Here is a 17,958-nt window from a genome sequence, read left to right on the forward strand (position 1 = left end):
GAAATGCCAGACGGATTTCTGCATAGAGCATCTTTAACACTCTCAAATGTATAGACGGGATTATGGAATCAAGGACTGACCATCCATGAAATCTAATTGATTCATGTTTTGAGTCTTTATAGTGGTTGTTTACATTGACTTTGTTTACAAAGGTTGGAGTGAAACAAGCTTCTATTTTGGGTTCTGATGGGTTAAGACGGTTGAACTAAGCTCACAGGGCATCTATAAGCTGTATTCTTTAAAGAATCAATGGCTATGAAAAATGTATTAAGCAACTGCAGAGTGTCTTAGAAAAGAACCTGTCATGTCAGAGGCAGGAAAATCCAGGCTTTTAAGACTCTATAGTTGGAGTCCATCCATGCTTTATTCATGAAGGACACGCTGAATGTTAAAAAGTAAAATAGTCTCCTCTGTGTCTTTCTCTCCCCTTCCCTCTTCCTCTGTCTTTGGTGCGTGTGCCAGGTGCCACTGTTGCTGTGGACTCCTGCTCTGACCGTCCGACAGCTCCTGTCCTTATCACCGACATCACCACCCGGACCCGTAAAAATACCCCCCCACACACACACACACCACTTTTGCTGCACATCATCATTCAACGTCAATGTGGGGTAAAGACAAACCTGGAAAATCAATGTGTATCCAGTCTTGATAGGCTACTACACAAGGTCCAGGGCTGCATCCCAAATGATTCCCCATTCCCTACAGTATATAGTCCACTACTTTTGACCAGGGCCCTGGTTAAAAAGAAGTGAACTAAATAGGCAAGAGGGTCAAAACTATATAGGGAATATATATAGGACTATATGGGGAATATGGAATGATTTGGGACACAGCCCAGGACCCAGTGTAGTAGCCTAGTCTTTACCACCACATTTAAATTGAATGACGATGAGCAGTGAAAGTGGATAATACAGCCTAAGTGCCCTCTTACTGCGAAGGCTTTCCAAAGTCTTCTGGGAACTAAGGGTAGCAGGTGTGTGTGTGTGTGTGTGTGTGTGTGTGTGTGTGTGTGTGTGTGTGTGTGTGTGTGTGTGTGTGTGTGTGTGTGTGTGTGTGTGTGTGTGTGTGTGAGTGAGAGAGAGAAGAGAGAGAACGGGTTTTTGTGACGTGTGTTTCAGTACTTTCCTTCCTCTTATCATGAAGTCGTGACTGTCAGACCCATTTCATCCAGGAGAATAAGTTCGGCATCACACGGAGAGCAGCAGGAGCCTCCAACTGCCTCGAGGCACTGATAAAATACACCATCACGCGCTCTCCAGGCACACTGGGGAGCTAGCGGGCAGCCCACGTGCAGTTAGTGGTTCAAAACACTTTCTTCAAACAACGCAATTGTTAACTATACAATCCTCACAGTTTACGTGGATACAGTCCTGCAGCAATTGTTAAACAATTCTGCTGAAAATATGAAAAATAAGGTAGACTAGGTTTATTTATTTAAGATATATATTAATTTATCCATGTATTAGCCTACATCTGGCAGGCTATCCCCTGCGTGTGAGGGGTCAGTCTAGCTGTCAATGCAAGTCGAATATTGGGGAATAATTCCAGGCGCAATTTGGAAATATGGTTCTCTGTTGAGTTGAGTTTTGTGACAGAGTGGCGCAGGCATCCGTTCTCCCTCAGGCTTCGACCGGGTCACGTGACGCGTTCCATTTCAGTTCGAAGCTCAGAGCGTTCTAACCCCGAGTCGTCCACGGAGCCAGCCCGAGTTTTAACGACAATCTTTTCTTAGACACAGACCTACGGGGTATATTTATATGCTTTTTATGATACATTTGGTGGGTAAAAAAAACAGTTACAACTGAAAAAGAGAGGTTCGTCATTTATGCTTATAAACGTGGCGTAGGGAATACTCAGTGAAATGTAGCCAAAACAGTTGCAAAAACATATTGCTCGGTTCTCTAGACATGCGTAGCATGGTATAATAGGGACACGGATCGAATTTAGCTCAAATGTCAACGCGGCGAGTTTGTGGCGTTTGGCTGAAACCGCAAGTCTGAGGAAAGGCGCGGGCCACTCCGACGGACGACGAGGATACGACGTGATTTTGTTTCAATAACATAGGAATTTCAATGTGATCCATTACGTCCATCGACATGTTAGCACACTAATCTGTACGCATTCGAATTGTTATTGTGACACACCGCTTGAAAGTGGAGGGGCAAAGATCAGATCAGGACTGAGCGCACGTGTTTGTGAGAATTACCGGAGACGCAGACATCTAAACGGATCGGTTCGTTGCTCTACAACGACCACGACGCGGTTAATTTCTGACGACTTCGATGGTGTATGAACGCGTCGACAGTCCTGGATCTACAGCTGCGCTTTGCCGTCAACTTTTGACACTCTCTCCCGGAGATAATAACCCCACTCCGGCAAACCCCCATCCAAGTTTTGAGCGTCGGATTCCGGTGAAGGGACGAAGGGCACGGAGGAGATATGGCGGTGACCGTGACTTTATCGCTCTCTCTTCTTCTCTTATCTCTCTCAAGTAAGTAGCCTTAATGGTAAACCGTTTGTGTTTGTAAATGTCATGTTTTGCACGCAGAAGACTAACTCAAAATGAACGCCGCTCGGGTTGCCAACATTGTTTTTAAATTAGGCAATGTCATGAAGTCGTTTGTGAAATACTTCTAGGCTCTAAACTACAGACTGAAATAAAACGCTTTTCGAAATGTATTTGGATAGGCTATTACTCCAGTAAGGAACCATATTATATACATTATAAAGTGTATATATATATATATATATATATATATATATATATATAAACGAAGGCAGCTTCCAAAGTCGATTGATATTTTCGTATAACCGCTTATGTAAGTATGTTGTTTCGCCCTGTCCTCGCTTTTTAGGTCTTGAAAACTTGCAGGGGAGTTGCCGTTGTCCGTTGTTCTGAAAGTTTGCCACGATTACAGACTGCATTACCTCTCCTCTCCCTCCTTGTTGACTAATCTCAGCACCATGTCAGCACCATGGACAGCGCACACGGATTCAACTCTCTCATGTCTGTCTATATTGAATAGCGTAGTGTTCTGTTCAATCTCGCTAGACATTTGTAAAGGAAAACTTTCATGCCTAATGCTGTTCAGTCAACGCTGGGCCCTTGGATTGACTTTAGTGTTCAACGTCTGTCCATTGAGGCTTTGTTAACAAGCTATAACGATTTAGTAACAGAACATTAATGACACTGAGTCAATACAACTATGTCAGGAGAAGTCTAAGATACTGTAATGTACCTACACACAACTGGTACACTAGTAGTATTTCTCAGTCCTGGTCCTGGGGAGCCAGAGGGGTTTTACCATGACACTAACACACCTGATGAAACACATCAACTCATCATCAAGCCTTTGATGATTTGAATCAGGTGTGTTAGTGCTAGAGCAAAACCAAACATGGAGGGGGGTTACCAGGTCACCCCAGGCTGGCCCTTTCAAAAGCTCTTACAAAAGGGAATTATCCCTTTTCACAAAATATTCAGGCCAAAACCCCCCATATGTTGGGGCATGGACTCTACAAGGTGTCGAAAGCGTTCCTCGCGTTCCACAGGGATGCTGGCCCATGGTGACTCCGATGCTTCCCACAGTTGTGTCAAGTTGAGAATAAGATGTCCTTTGGGTGGTGGACCATTCTTGATACACAGTGGAAACTGTTGAGTGTGAAAAACCCAGCAGCATTGCAGTTCTTGACACAAACCAGTGAGCCTGGCATCTACAACCATACCCTGTTCAAAAGGCACTTAAATCTTTTGTCTTGCCCATTCACCCTCTGAATGGCACACATACACAATCCATGTTTCATGTCTGAAGGCCTAAACATCCTTCTTTAACCGGTCTCCTCCCCTTCATCTACACTGATTGGTGGATTTAACCCGTCTCCTCCCCTTCATCTACACTGATTGAAGTCAAGTCATCAATAAGGGATCACAGTTTTCACCTGGATTCACCTGGTCAGCCTGTCATGGAAAGAGCAGATGTTAATAATGTGTTGTACCCTCAGTGTATATAAAACACAACATAATCACATGTTTGACTTCACTAGGCCTTTATAGAAACACTGCAGGAGTAAATAGTCCCATTATGACAGAACAGGCACAGCGTTCAGCCAGACTGCAGATACCTGAAGGGATGCTCAGCCAGACTGCAGATACCTGAAGGGATGCTCAGCCAGACTGCAGATACCTGAAGGGATGCTCAGCCAGACTGCAGATACCTGAAGGGATGCTCAGCCAGACTGCCTGAAGGGATGCAGCCAGACTGCAGATACCTGAAGGGATGCTCAGCCAGACTGCAGATACCTGAAGGGATGCTCAGCCAGACTGCAGATACCTGAAGGGATGCTCAGCCAGACTGCAGATACCTGAAGGGATGCTCAGCCAGACTGCAGATACCTGAAGGGATGCTCAGCCAGACTGCAGATACCTGAAGGGATGCTCAGCTTGTGGAGTCAAACACTTTCCATGGGGTGCTTGGACCCCACATACACACTCAGCCCATCCCACTTCACGTCTTACCCCTCCCCTTCATGGTTTTCACTTCTGGAAGATGAAAGCAATATGGTGGAAACTTTACCAGTACACTGTTTATAGCTACCCAGATCCTACAGACATGCTAACATGTATCTGATAGCTACCCAGAACCTCCAGACATGCTAACATCTATCTGATAGCTACCCAGACCCTCCAGACATGCTAACATCTATCTGATAGTTACACAGACTCTACAGACATGCTAACATCTATCTGATAGCTACCCAGACCATACAGACATGCTAACATCTATCTGATAGCTACCCAACACCCTCCAGACATGTTAACACCTATCTGATAGCTACCCAGACCATACAGACATGCTAACATCTATCTGATAGCTACCCAGACCCTCCAGACATGCTAACACCTATCTTATAGCTACCCAGAGCCTACAGACATGCTAACATCTATCTGATAGCTACCCAGAACCTACAGACATGCTAACACCTATCTGAGGGGATTATGGCCAGAACCTACAGACATGCTAACAGCAATTTGAACTGAATACTACCCCCAGAACCTGCTTTACTCCAAAGATTATATGTTATGTTGACAAGATAGCCGAACATCTGACAGCTCTAACAATGGAAATACTTGTCCTCCGTGACATTAACAGGCTAGGTGAGATTACCCAGCACCATTTTAGCCAATGAGAGATCAGAACATCTATCTACGCGTGACATGAACAACAGGCACAGACATGCTAACATCTGATAGCAACTAAGTCATTTTTCTACATTTTGCTGGAATGCACGTGCATTCACAGATATCAACACATTTGATAACAGCCTAAACATTAACATTTCTGTTAAATCAAATAAGCCTCATGTAATGATAAACAGAACCCTCATAGTCCTCCATACAAAAGGGCTTATCTCACCCAGAACCTCCAGTGGAGCTAACATCTATCTGTTAAATACCCAGAAACCCAGACATCCATCTCTGCTTACTCCAACACATACCTTATTCACTTAATAATGTCAGTTTGTATTGAACCGTGACATGTATACGTTGAAGTTCAATTGAGTTTCCAGGATCCTAGACAGATTGATTCATTGTAGAACCTCGACATGATGTCTACCATCTGATAGCCCCAGCCTCAGTCTGTCCTGCTAGCTAGATGTACACTAGACATGACCTCACAGACTTGGGGTGGAGGTGTAATCCAGTGATCCAGGTACAGAACCAAGACATGAACCCACAGATAAAAGACCAGTCTCCTGCAGTCTGCTGAGCACGCACACACACACACACACACACACACATGCACACACTGATACACACACACACACACAGACATGCACACACCTACACATACACACACACACACACAACACCTATCTGATACACACACACACAGAGATGCTAACACATCTGATAGCTACACACAGAAACACACAGGGGTTACACACACACACAGAGAAACACACAGAACCGAGTGACACAACAATGCAACACACACACACACCCAGAACACAAACAGAAACACACTGGACACACACAGAAACACACATTCGGACACAAAAGCACACACACACATAGTCACACACACACACAAACAGAAACACACACACTACAGAGAAACACACACAAAAGCACACACACACACACACACACAAACAGAAACACACACACACAGAGAAACACACACAAAAGCACACACACACATACAAATACAGGTGCACACACACACACACACACACAGAGAAACACACACACACACAAACAGACTGTGCAGACCAATGACAGCTGAGCATTAGTGATTTACCCAGGATGCCGTTCTCATCAGGCGGTAACAAGAGAGTTGTGTCACTCTGCCAACAGTTCCATCCCAATCGGTGTGTGTGTGTGTGTGTGTGTGTGTGTGTGTGTGTGTGTGTGTGTGTGTGTGTGTGTGTGACAGTTCTTTCTCACGGGCGCCTCAGTATGCTTTTTATTTGCCCTTACCGTTAACATTAATGAAGGCCAGCATTCCTCAGCTCCAGTCCAGGAGTTCCCTTTGGATTGCACATATTTGTTCCATCCCAGCACTAATACCCCCGATTCCACTATTCCAGGGCTTGATGGTTAGATTGAGTCGTTGAATCAGGTGTGTTAGTGCTGGGCTGAAACAAAAAAACACTTATGACTGTGTCATGGAGGGTTATGACAGTGTTATGGAGGGTTATGACAGTGTTATGGGTTATGACCGTGTTATGGAGGGTTATGCCAGTGTTATGTAGCCTTTATGAAGGATCCAGGTTCAGATAAAGTGTAACCCAGAGGTGATGAGTATGCTCTATGGGTGTGGTGTCTCCTCGCCTCTCCCCATCTCCTCTCTTCTCCCTCTCTCCTTTCTTCTCCCCATCTCCTCTCTCCTCTCTCCTCTCTTCTCCTCTCTTCTCTCTCCTCTCCTCTCTTCTCCCTCTCTTCTCCCCCTCTCTTCCCTCTGCCCTCTCCCCATTCCCTCTCTGCTAAAAGAGACCTGAGACAATCACATTGATGAAGGAGACCTGAGACAATCACACTGATAAAGGAGACCTGAGACAATCACACTGATAAAGGAGACAATCACACTGATAAAGGAGACAATCACACTGATGAAGGAGACCTGAGACAATCACACTGATGAAGGAGACCTGAGACAATCACACTGATAAAGGAGACCTGAGACAATCACACTGATAAAGGAGACAATCACACTGATAAAGGAGACAATCACACTGATGAAGGAGACCTGAGACAATCACACTGATGAAGGAGACCTGAGACAATCACACTGATAAAGGAGACCTGAGACAATCACACTGATAAAGGAGACAATCACACTGATAAAGGAGACAATCACACTGATGAAGGAGACCTGAGACAATCACACTGATAAAGGAGATCTGAGACAATCACACTGATAAAGGAGACAATCACACTGATAAAAGAAACCTGAGACACTCACACTGATAAAGGAGACAATCACACTGATAAAGGAGACAATCACACTGATAAAGGAGACAATCACACTGATAAAGGAGACCTGAGACAATCACACTGATAAAGGAGACAATCACACTGATAAAGGAGACAATCACACTGATAAAGGAGACCTGAGACACTCACACTGATAAAGGAGACAATCACACTGATAAAGGAGACAATCACACTGATAAAGGAGACAATCACACTGATAAAGGAGACAATCACACTGATAAAGGAGACCTGAGACAATCACACTGATAAAGGAGGCCTTTCTGTTTGTTTGAGAAAGAGAGTGATAGTGTGTAATTGTGGTTGTGAGTGTGTAGCTGTGGGTGCAAGTGTGTGTGTGTGTGTGTTCAGGCTGGAGAGACTAGCTCTTAAAGGAAGCCATTCCAGATGGCCTCTCTCTTAATAATTTAATTCAGGATATGTTCAACCTCTCCTCCACCGCTAACGCTTTGTCTGGTGAGCTACACACACACACACACACACACACACACACACACACACACACACACACACACACACACACACACACACACAATGTTTGTTCAGTTAAAGCATTAACATCAGTTGGGACACCGAATAAAGAGTCATGAAGAAAGTGGTACCTTAAAAACTTGTTAGGGCTAGGGGTTCCGCCCCTCGACCACATCCGCTGAATAGGCAGAGCGACCAAATTCAAAAATATTTTTGGGAAATATTTAACTTTCAAACATTCACACGTGCAATACACCCGATTAACCTCTTGCCTCTACTTGGGACGCTTGCGTCCCTAGAGCTCTGGAAATGCAAATGCGCTACGCTAAATGCTAATAGTATTAGTTAAAACTCAAAAGTTCATTAAAATACACATGCAGGGTATCAAATTAAAGCTACACTCGTTGTGAATCCAGGCAACAATCCATTTTAAAATGCTTTTCGAGACGACAGCATGAGAAGCAATCATCTGATAAAGCATGCACCAATACACTACAACAGAAAAGCACAGCAGGGACGTCAACAAAATAATTAGCATTTGAGACAATCACACAAAAGGAGACAATAAAATAGAAAACAGTCATTACCTTTAACCATCTTCACTGTTGGAACTCCTAAATGTCCCTGATAAACACTATTGGGTCTTTATTTCTGATTAAATCGGAGACCATATAAAGCCAAGATATCACACTGTTATATGTAGACTGTGACATAAACGAAAAAAGAGCGATTTCACAACGTAACGTCATTTTTAAAATTCAAAAAAGTAGACGATAAACTGATCAAAAACACTTGAAATACGTTTGTAATGCTACTTTAGGTATTCAGTAAACGCTAATAAGCGATAAAAATCATCCGTAAAGGCGAGTAAATATCATTAGCTGTCGTCTTGGAAAAAATTTCAGGAGAGAGCTCTTCCGGAATGACACTGATCTGGGCAGAGAATCACACGGATAAAGCGAGCCCCTGTTTCGGTTCAACCAAGAATCAAAGATGATTCAATTCACAAGACTCTAGACAACATGGGGGTGCTGTGGGAGTTGAATGCTGGGTCTTATCTAAAGGAAGCTCACTGTTAACAATTGCTGGAAGTTACGCAGGATATTTATTTCCATTTTCTGTGATCAGGTTTTCCTGCGCTTTCCGATGTAACACACGTTATGTAATAGCCACAGTCGTGTTTAACCAGTTTTAAAAACGTCCGTTGGGTTTCCTATCCACACATTCTAAAATATGAACGGGTTCCGCTATATTCCTGGCATGAGTAGCAGGGCGCTGAAATTCAAAATATTTTTGGGAAAATGTTCAAAAGTCAGAGGGTCGACTGAAGATTAAAGCTTAACTTCTTGTTAATCTACCCATGGTGTCCGATTAAAACAATGATTTACAGCGAAATCACACCATATGATTATGTTAGGTCAGAGCCTAGTCACAAAAACAACATACAGCCATTTTCCAGCCAAAGAGAGTAGTCACAAATAGCAGAAATATAGATAAACTGAATCACTAACCTTTGATGATCTTCATCAGATGACACTCATAGGACTTCATGTTACACAATACATGTATGTTTTATTCGATAAAGTTCATATTTATGTCCAAAAATCTCACTTTACATTGGCGCTTTATGGTCAGTAATGTTGAGATACAAGTATTATGCACAGAATTATAGATATACTTCTCCTTATTGCAACTGCTGTGACAGATTTCAAAAAAACTTTTTCGAAAAAGCATACCATGGAATAATCTGAGTACAGCGCTCAGGTAACAAAACAGCCAAACAGATATCCGCCATGTTGTGGAGTCAACATTAGTCAGAAATAGCATTATAAATATTCACTTACCATTGATGACCTTCATCAGAATGCACTCCCAGGAATCCCATTTCCACAATAAATGTTTGTTTTGTTCGATAAAGTCCATAATTTATGTCCAAATACCTCCTTTTTGTTTGCACGTTTAGCCCAGTTGTCAAAATTCATGAGGCGCGATCACTAGGTGCAGACGAAAAGTCAAAAAGTTCAGTTACAGTCCGTAGAAACATGTCAAACGATCTATAGAATCAATCTTCAGGAAGTTTTTAACAAAAATCTTCAATAATGTTCCAACCGTAGAATTCCTTTGTCTTTAGAATTACAATGGAACGCGCGTGGTCAGCTCATGGCACTCGGGGAGAGACCTTACTCAATCCCCTCTCATTCGCCCCCACTTAACAGTAAAAGCCTCAAACAAGGTTCTAAAGACTGTTGACATCTAGTGGAAGCCTTAGGAAGTGCAATATGACCCCATAGATACTGTATATTCGATATATAACTCAATGAGTTAAAAACTACAAACCTCAGATTTCCCACTTCCTGGTTGGATTTTTCTCAGGTTTTCGCCTGCCATATGAGTTATATTATACATAATTCAAGCAGTTTTAGAACCTTCAGAGTGTTTTCTATCCAATACTACTAATAATATGCATATATTAGCATCTGGGCCTGAGTAGCAGGCAGTTTACTCTGGGCACGCTTTTCATCCGAATGTGAAAATGCTGCCCCCCAGTCCCAATGTTGTTAACATTGAACTGGTTACATCTCCACAAAATGATCAACATGCACAAAGAGAGTTTTATTCTCCATCTTAAAATTATCTTCTTTAAATGTCCCTTTATCCCAGCTGATTACATGTGAAAGAACAGTTTTTCTTCAGATATACGTTAAATACATGATGCAGGATGAGAGAAAAGAAACAGCATGGTAGAGGTTCAACTGATTCACTCTCCTCTGGTGTGTGTGTTGTACTCTGAAGGATCTTCTCCATATGTGTGCCATCACTCTATCATTCAATGACATTTAACAGATGTTTTCATCATGCTGCAGCTACTCACTTTAGACAGATCATTCCATCATTCTCTCTGTCTCTCTGTCTCTCTCTGTCTCTTTCTCTGTCTGTCTCTTTCTCTGTCTCTTTCTCTGTCTCTCTGTCTGTCTCTCTCTCTCTCTATATATATATATATCTTTCTCTCTCTCTATATATATATATGTCTCTCTCTCTCTCTCATATTGTGCCAATATCCTATTCACAGGGAGAGCAAAGAGCTTTTTTGAAAACACATGCACAGTGATTGTTCTGTGGTAAAGAACAGCCAGCTGCTGTATACATTATACACATAACTATAGTCTCTGTCTGTCTGGATGCTAATATCAGTCAATCTCTCCACCTATCAGAGGGCTGAGTACTCTTGTTCTCTGTGTCTTTGTTCCAAATGTGAACCTATTCCCAGGGATAAAGAGCTTTTTTGAAAACACATGCACAGTGATTGTTCTGTTATAGAACAGCTGGGCCCTATTCATTATACACATAACATCTGAGTGAAGTGGATTCCCTATATCAGTCAGTCACTCCACCTATCAGACCAGAACCCTATTCCGTATGTAGTGTCTTTGTTCCAAATGGAACTCTATTCCCAGATAGTGCACTATCTGACCAGAACCCTATTCCCTATATAGTGCACTACATCTGACCAGAACCCTATTCCCTATATAGTGCACTACATCTGACCAGAACCCTATTCCCTATGTAGTGCACCACTTCTGACCAGAACCCTATTCCCTATGTAGTACACCACTTCTGACCAGAACCCTATTCCCTATGTAGTGCACTACATCTGACCAGAACCCTATTCCCTATGTAGTGCACTACATCTGACCAGAACCCTATTCCCTATGTAGTGCACCACTTCTGACCAGAACCCTATTCCCTATGTAGTGCACCACTTCTGACCAGAACCCTATTCCCTATGTAGTGCACCACTTCTGACCAGAACCCTATTCCCTATGTATTGCACCACTTCTGACCAGGGTCACTAATGTTAGTGCTATTGTGAGTGCTATTGTGTCTATAAAAAATGTCTACTTGCTAAATTGATACAATACTCAACTTAACTGGGGCCTTCATAACCTTGAACACACAGAAACCTTAACTACGGCCTTCACAACTGTAACGGTTTTCTAGGTGTGGTGAAGGAGAGTCGGACCAAAACGCAGCGTGTAGATTGCGATCCATGTTTAATCAAAACAAACGTAACACGAATCAATACAATACACTACAAAACAATAAACGTAACGAAAACCGAAAACAGCCTATACTTGTGTCAACTAACACAGCAACAGGAACAAAGACACTAAGGACAATCACCCACGACAAACTCAAAGAATATGGCTGCCTAAATATGGTTCCCAATCAGAGACAACGATAAGCACCTGCCTCTGATTGAGAACCACTCCAGACAGCCATAGACTTTGCTAGATAACCCCACTAGCTACAATCCCAAATACATACACACCAAAACCCCAAGACAAAACACACCACAATACAAAAACTCCATGCCACACCCTGGCCTGACCCAATACATGAAGAAAAACACAAAATACTTAGACCAGGGCGTGACAGAACCCTCCCCCTAAGGTGCGGACTCCCGAATGCACCTCAAAACAATAGGGAGTGTCCGGGTGGGCGTCTGTCCATGGTGGCGGCTCCGGCGCGGGACGTGGAACCCACTCAGTCAATGTCTTAGTCCCCTCTCCTCGCGTCCCTGGATAGACCACCCTCGCCGCTGACCATGGCCTAGTAGTCCTCACCCAGAACCCCACTGGACTGAGGAGCAGATCGGGACTGAAGGACAGCTCGGGACTGAAGGACAGCTCGGGACTGAGGGGAAGCTCGGGAGTGAGAGAAAGCTCGGGAGTGAGAGAAAGCTCGGGAGTGAGAGAAAGCTCGGGAGTGAGAAGAAGCTCAGGCAGGTTGATGGATCTACTGGCTGGTGGTTCCGGCAGATCCTGGCTGACTGGCGGATCCTGGCCGACTGGCGGATCCTGGCCGACTGGCGGATCCTGGCCGACTGGCGGATCCTGGCCGACTGGCGGATCCTGGCTGACTGGCACTACTGGCAGATCCTGGCCGACTGGCACTTCTGGCGGATCCTGGCCGACTGGCACTTCTGGCGCATCCTGGCTGACTGGCACTTCTGGCGCATCCTGGCTGACTGGCACTTCTGGCGGATCCTGGCTGACTGGTGGATCCTGGCTGACTGGCGGATCCTGGCCGACTGGCAGATCCTGGCCGACTGGCAGATCATGGCCGACTGGCAGATCTGGCGGCACTGGGCAGACTGGCGGCGCTGGGCAGACTGGCGACGCTGGGCAGACTGGCGACGCTGGGCAGACTGGCGATGCTGGGCAGACTGGCGACGCTGGCGGCGCTGGGCAGACTGGCGGCGCTGTGCAGACTGGCGGCGCTGGGCAGACTGGCGGCGCTGGGCAGACTGGCGGCGCTGGGCAGACTGGCGGCGCTGGGCAGACTGGCGGCACTGGCGGCGCTGGGCAGACTGGCGGCACTGGCGGCGCTGGGCAGACTGGCGGCGCTGGGCAGACTGGGGGCACTGGCGGCGCTGGGCAGACTGGCGGCGCTGGGCAGACTGGCGGCACTGGCGGCGCTGGGCAGACTGGCGGCACCTTGCAGACTGACATCTCCTTGCTGACTGACAGGTCCTTGCAGACTGACAGCTCCTTGCAGACTGGCAGCTCTGGCTGCTTCATGTAGACTGACAGCTCTGGCTGCTCCATGTAGACTGACAGCTCTGGCTGCTCCATGCAGACTGGCTGCTTCGTGCAGACTGGCAGCTCTGGCTGCTCCATGCAGACTGACAGCTCTGGCTGCTCCATGCAGACTGACAGCTCTGGCTGCTCCATGCAGACTGACAGCTCTGGCTGCTTCATGCAGACTGACAGCTCTGGTTGCACCATGTAGACTGACAGCTCTGGCTGCTCCATGCAGACTGGCATCTCTGGCTGCTCCATGTAGACTGACAGCTCTGGCTGCTCCATGCAGGCTGGCAGCTCTGGCTTCTCCATGCAGGCTGGCAGCTCTGGCTTCTCCATGCAGGCTGGCAGCTCTGGCTTCTCCATGCAGGCTGGCAGCTCTGGCTTCTCCATGCAGGCTGGCAGCTCTGGCTGCGCTGAACAGGCGGGAGACTCCGGCAGCACAGGAGAGGAGAAAGGCTCTGGCTGCGCTAAACAGGCGGGAGGCTCCGGCAGCGCTGTAGAGGAGAAAGGCTCTGGCTGCGCTAAACAGGCGGGAGACTCCAGCAGCGCAGGAGAGGAGAAAAGCGCTGGCTGCGCTGAACAGGCGAGGCGCACTGAAGGCCTGGTGCGTGGTGCTGGAACTGGTGGTACTGGATCGAGGACACGCACAGGAAGCCTGGTGCGGGGAGCTGCTACCGGAGGACTGGAGTGTGGAGGTGGCACAGGATGGGCTAGACCGTGAAGGCGTACTGGAGATCTTGAGAGCAGTGTTGGCACAGGACGTGCAAGGCTAGGGATGTGCACAGGAGGCCTGGTGCGTGAGGCTGGCACCAACTTCTCCAGCTGACTAACATGCACCTCAGGACGAGTATGGAGTGCTAACCCAGGTGCCATCAAATCCCCAACACGTTCCGTCGGGCGAATTCCATGCAAAAAGCACCAACACAGCAACTCCCTCATTTCTCTCTCCTCCAATTTCCCCATTAACTCCTTCACAGTCTCTGTTTCGCTCACCTCCAACACCGGCTCTGGTTCTGATCTCCTCCTTGGCTCCTCACGATAAACAGGGAGAGTTGGCTCAGGTCTGACTCCTGACTCTGCCACACTCTCCCTGAGCCCCCCCCCCAATAAATTTTTGGGGCTGATTCTCAGGCTTCCATCCGCTACGCCGTGCTGCCTCCTCATATCTGCGCCTCTCAGCTTTCGCTGCCTCCAGTTCTTCCTTGGGGCGGCGATATTCTCCAGGCTGAGCCCAGGGTCCTTTACCGTCCAGTTCTTCCTCCCATGTCCATTTCTCCAGGTAGTGCAATCTCTCCCACTGCAGCTGCTGCTGCTCCTGCTGCTGCTGCCCCTGTTTCCTCTCCTGTGGCTCCTGCCTGTTAACACGCTGCTTGGTCCGTTGGTGGTGGGTGATTCTGTAACGGTTTTCTAGGTGTGGTGAAGGAGAGTCGGACCAAAACGCAGCGTGTAGATTGCGATCCATGTTTAATCAAAACAAACGTAACACGAATCAATACAATACACTACAAAACAATAAACGTAACGAAAACCGAAAACAGCCTATACTTGTGTCAACTAACACAGCAACAGGAACAAAGACACTAAGGACAATCACCCACGACAAACTCAAAGAATATGGCTGCCTAAATATGGTTCCCAATCAGAGACAACGATAAGCACCTGCCTCTGATTGAGAACCACTCCAGACAGCCATAGACTTTGCTAGATAACCCCACTAGCTACAATCCCAAATACATACACACCAAAACCCCAAGACAAAACACACCACAATACAAAAACTCCATGCCACACCCTGGCCTGACCCAATACATGAAGAAAAACACAAAATACTTAGACCAGGGCGTGACAACAACTTTGAACACACAGAAACCTTTGGTAGCCTAGCTGAACTGAACAGCAGTTGAGTTAACTTACAGTAGGGTACAGGTAGGTTTCTCCCTGCGGGTAATGCTGGTTGTAATGACATCAGCTCTACAACTGCTTTGTCTCTGGGCTGTTACAGTAGAGTGCAGCAGAGGAAAAGTGATGCGTGGACTAAAAGTTAGTGTGTGTGAGATTCCTCCCCTCCAGCTGTCTCTGTGTCTCAAATGTCACCCTATATAGTGCCCTAGTTATGGCCAAGGCCCAGGGGAACCAAGGGAATAGGGTTTGAAACTAGGCCTTTAACTAGTCGGGCAGCAACCTCGCTGTTCACGTTGCCACATCACTACACACCCTTATTCTCAGTCAGCTACTGGGGGGGAGATCATGACAGAAGCTAGGAGTGTGTCAGAGCAATGTATTGGGAGAGTAGCACAGCCGTGAGGAGAGAGAGAGAGAGACCATTCATGGTTACATTGGAGCAGAAAAAGGCAATGGTAGTCAATGTCTCTGTCTTTCAGTCGTCTTTCTGTCTCTCTCTTTCTGTGTCTCTGTCTCTCTCTTTCTGTGTCTGTCTCTCTCTTTCTGTGTCTGTCTCTATCTTTCTGTGTCTGTTCTGTGTCTGTCTCTATCTTTCTGTGTCTGTCTCTCTCTTTCTGTGTCTGTCTCTATCTTTCTGTGTCTGTCTCTCTCTTTCTGTGTCTGTCTCTCTCTTTCTGTGTCTGTCTCTCTCTTTCTGTGTCTCTCTCTCTTTCTGTGTCTCTGTCTCTCTCGCTCTGTGTCTGTCTCTCTTTCTGTGTCTGTCTCTCTCTTTCAGTCGTCTTTCTGTGTCTCTGCTTTTTCACACACACACACACACACACACACACACACACACACACACACACACACACACACACACACACACACACACACACACACACACACACACACAGTAAGAGAGAGAGAGTGTGTGTGTATGTTGACATTTTCCTTCTCCACATGTCTGGAGGGGCTGTGATGGCTGCTACAGTGTGTCAGTCCTCTAGAGTTCAAACTCTCTGCCAACAAACCACTGTTAGTTAAAGGGGCAATCCGGGATTTCATTTAATTTTTTTTACTTTGAAATTAATGGTATATAGCAATTCATTCTTGAAGAATATAATTTATAAATGTCTCTTGAGCTTAGTTCAACCTTCTTAACCTATCAAAACTCCAAATATAAGCTTGTTTTACTCCATTGTTTGTCAACAAACACTGTAGCCTGTAGCTTCAAAACATTATAAAACTATGATCACGTGGATGGTCAGTCCCTGCATCCATATCTTTGTCTATGAATCTGAGAGCGGTTCTAGTTTGAATCCCAGATTGCCTCTTTTATAAGGCATTTATCTGTCTCTGTGAGCCAGAGTGTTTTGTCTGTGTTTGAGCAGACGTTCTGTCTGTGAGTGTGTTCCTTTCAGATAAAATAGCTGTGATACTATGGGGACCTAAACTACCAGCAGTCTATCTCCTGTGTGTGTGTGTGTGTGTGTGTGTGTGTGTGTGTGTGTGTGTGTGTGTGTGTGTGTGACGTGTGGGCGTGTGCTCATTTCAGATGGGGAACAGCTGGTGTGTGTGAAAGTGTGTTTTGTATCTTGTTGAGTCAAGGGAGGCTGGTGTGTGTGCTTTCAGAAACCAGCTTTCAGAGGTTGGTTTGTGCGTGTAATTCTCTCTCTTTCTCTCTCGTGTGGATCTATGTATACTTATGTATGTCTCTGTGTGTGTGTCTTCTTTGTGTGTCTACGTGTGTGTGTGTGTCTTCTTTGTGTGTCTACGTGTGTGTGTGTCTTCTTTGTGTGTCTATGTGTGTGTGTGTCTACGTGTGTGTGTGTGTGTGTCCAGGTACAGGAGCGGAGAATGCAGAGGAGCGTCTGGTGAACTACCTGTTGAGTCCAGAGCGTTATAACAAACTGATCCGTCCTGCTGTTAACAAGAGCCAGCAGGTTACCATCTCTATACAGGTGTCTCTGTCACAGCTCATCAGTGTGGTGGGTACACACACACACACACACACACACACACACACACACACACACACACACGCACACACACACAGAGGCATGTATGCACTCTCACACACACACTCACACAGACACAGAGGACCATACACACACATGTCTGAAAACATTTCTATAACACACTGAGCAGAACATTAATGTACAGACACTATATCACCATTTCTATAACACACTGAGCAGAACATTAACATACAGAACTATTCAATTTCTATAACACACTGAGCAGAACATTAACATAGACACTATCACCATTTCTATAACACACTGAGCAGAACATTAACATACAGACACTATATCACCATTTCTATAACACACTGAGCAGAACATTAACATACAGACACTATATCACCATTTCTATAACACACTGAGCAGAACATTAACATACAGACACTATTTCTATAACACACTCACCATTTCTTTCTATAACACACTGAGCAGAACATTAACATACAGACACTATGTCACCATTTCTATAACACACTGAGCAGAACATTAACATACAGAC

The 17,958-nt window shown here is 45.7% G+C and overlaps 2 protein-coding genes across 2 annotated transcripts in view; both read left to right on the forward strand.

Moving 5' to 3' along the window:
- LOC115115415 (up-regulator of cell proliferation-like) overlaps nucleotides 1–17,958 on the forward strand; it is a 492,735-nt gene that overhangs the window by 112,621 nt on the left and 362,156 nt on the right. The window lies entirely within an intron of this gene.
- LOC135561773 (neuronal acetylcholine receptor subunit beta-2-like) overlaps nucleotides 16,749–17,958 on the forward strand; it is a 15,258-nt gene continuing 14,048 nt past the window's right edge. Inside the window, exon 1 of the mRNA XM_065003591.1 lies at nucleotides 16,749–17,423. Coding sequence (XP_064859663.1) covers nucleotides 17,145–17,423 — 279 coding nt within the window. The 5' untranslated portion in view covers nucleotides 16,749–17,144. The remainder of the gene's footprint in view (nucleotides 17,424–17,958) is intronic.

This window comes from Oncorhynchus nerka, linkage group LG18 (assembly GCF_034236695.1).
Source record: "Oncorhynchus nerka isolate Pitt River linkage group LG18, Oner_Uvic_2.0, whole genome shotgun sequence".
NCBI classification, from domain to species: Eukaryota; Metazoa; Chordata; class Actinopteri; order Salmoniformes; family Salmonidae; genus Oncorhynchus; species Oncorhynchus nerka.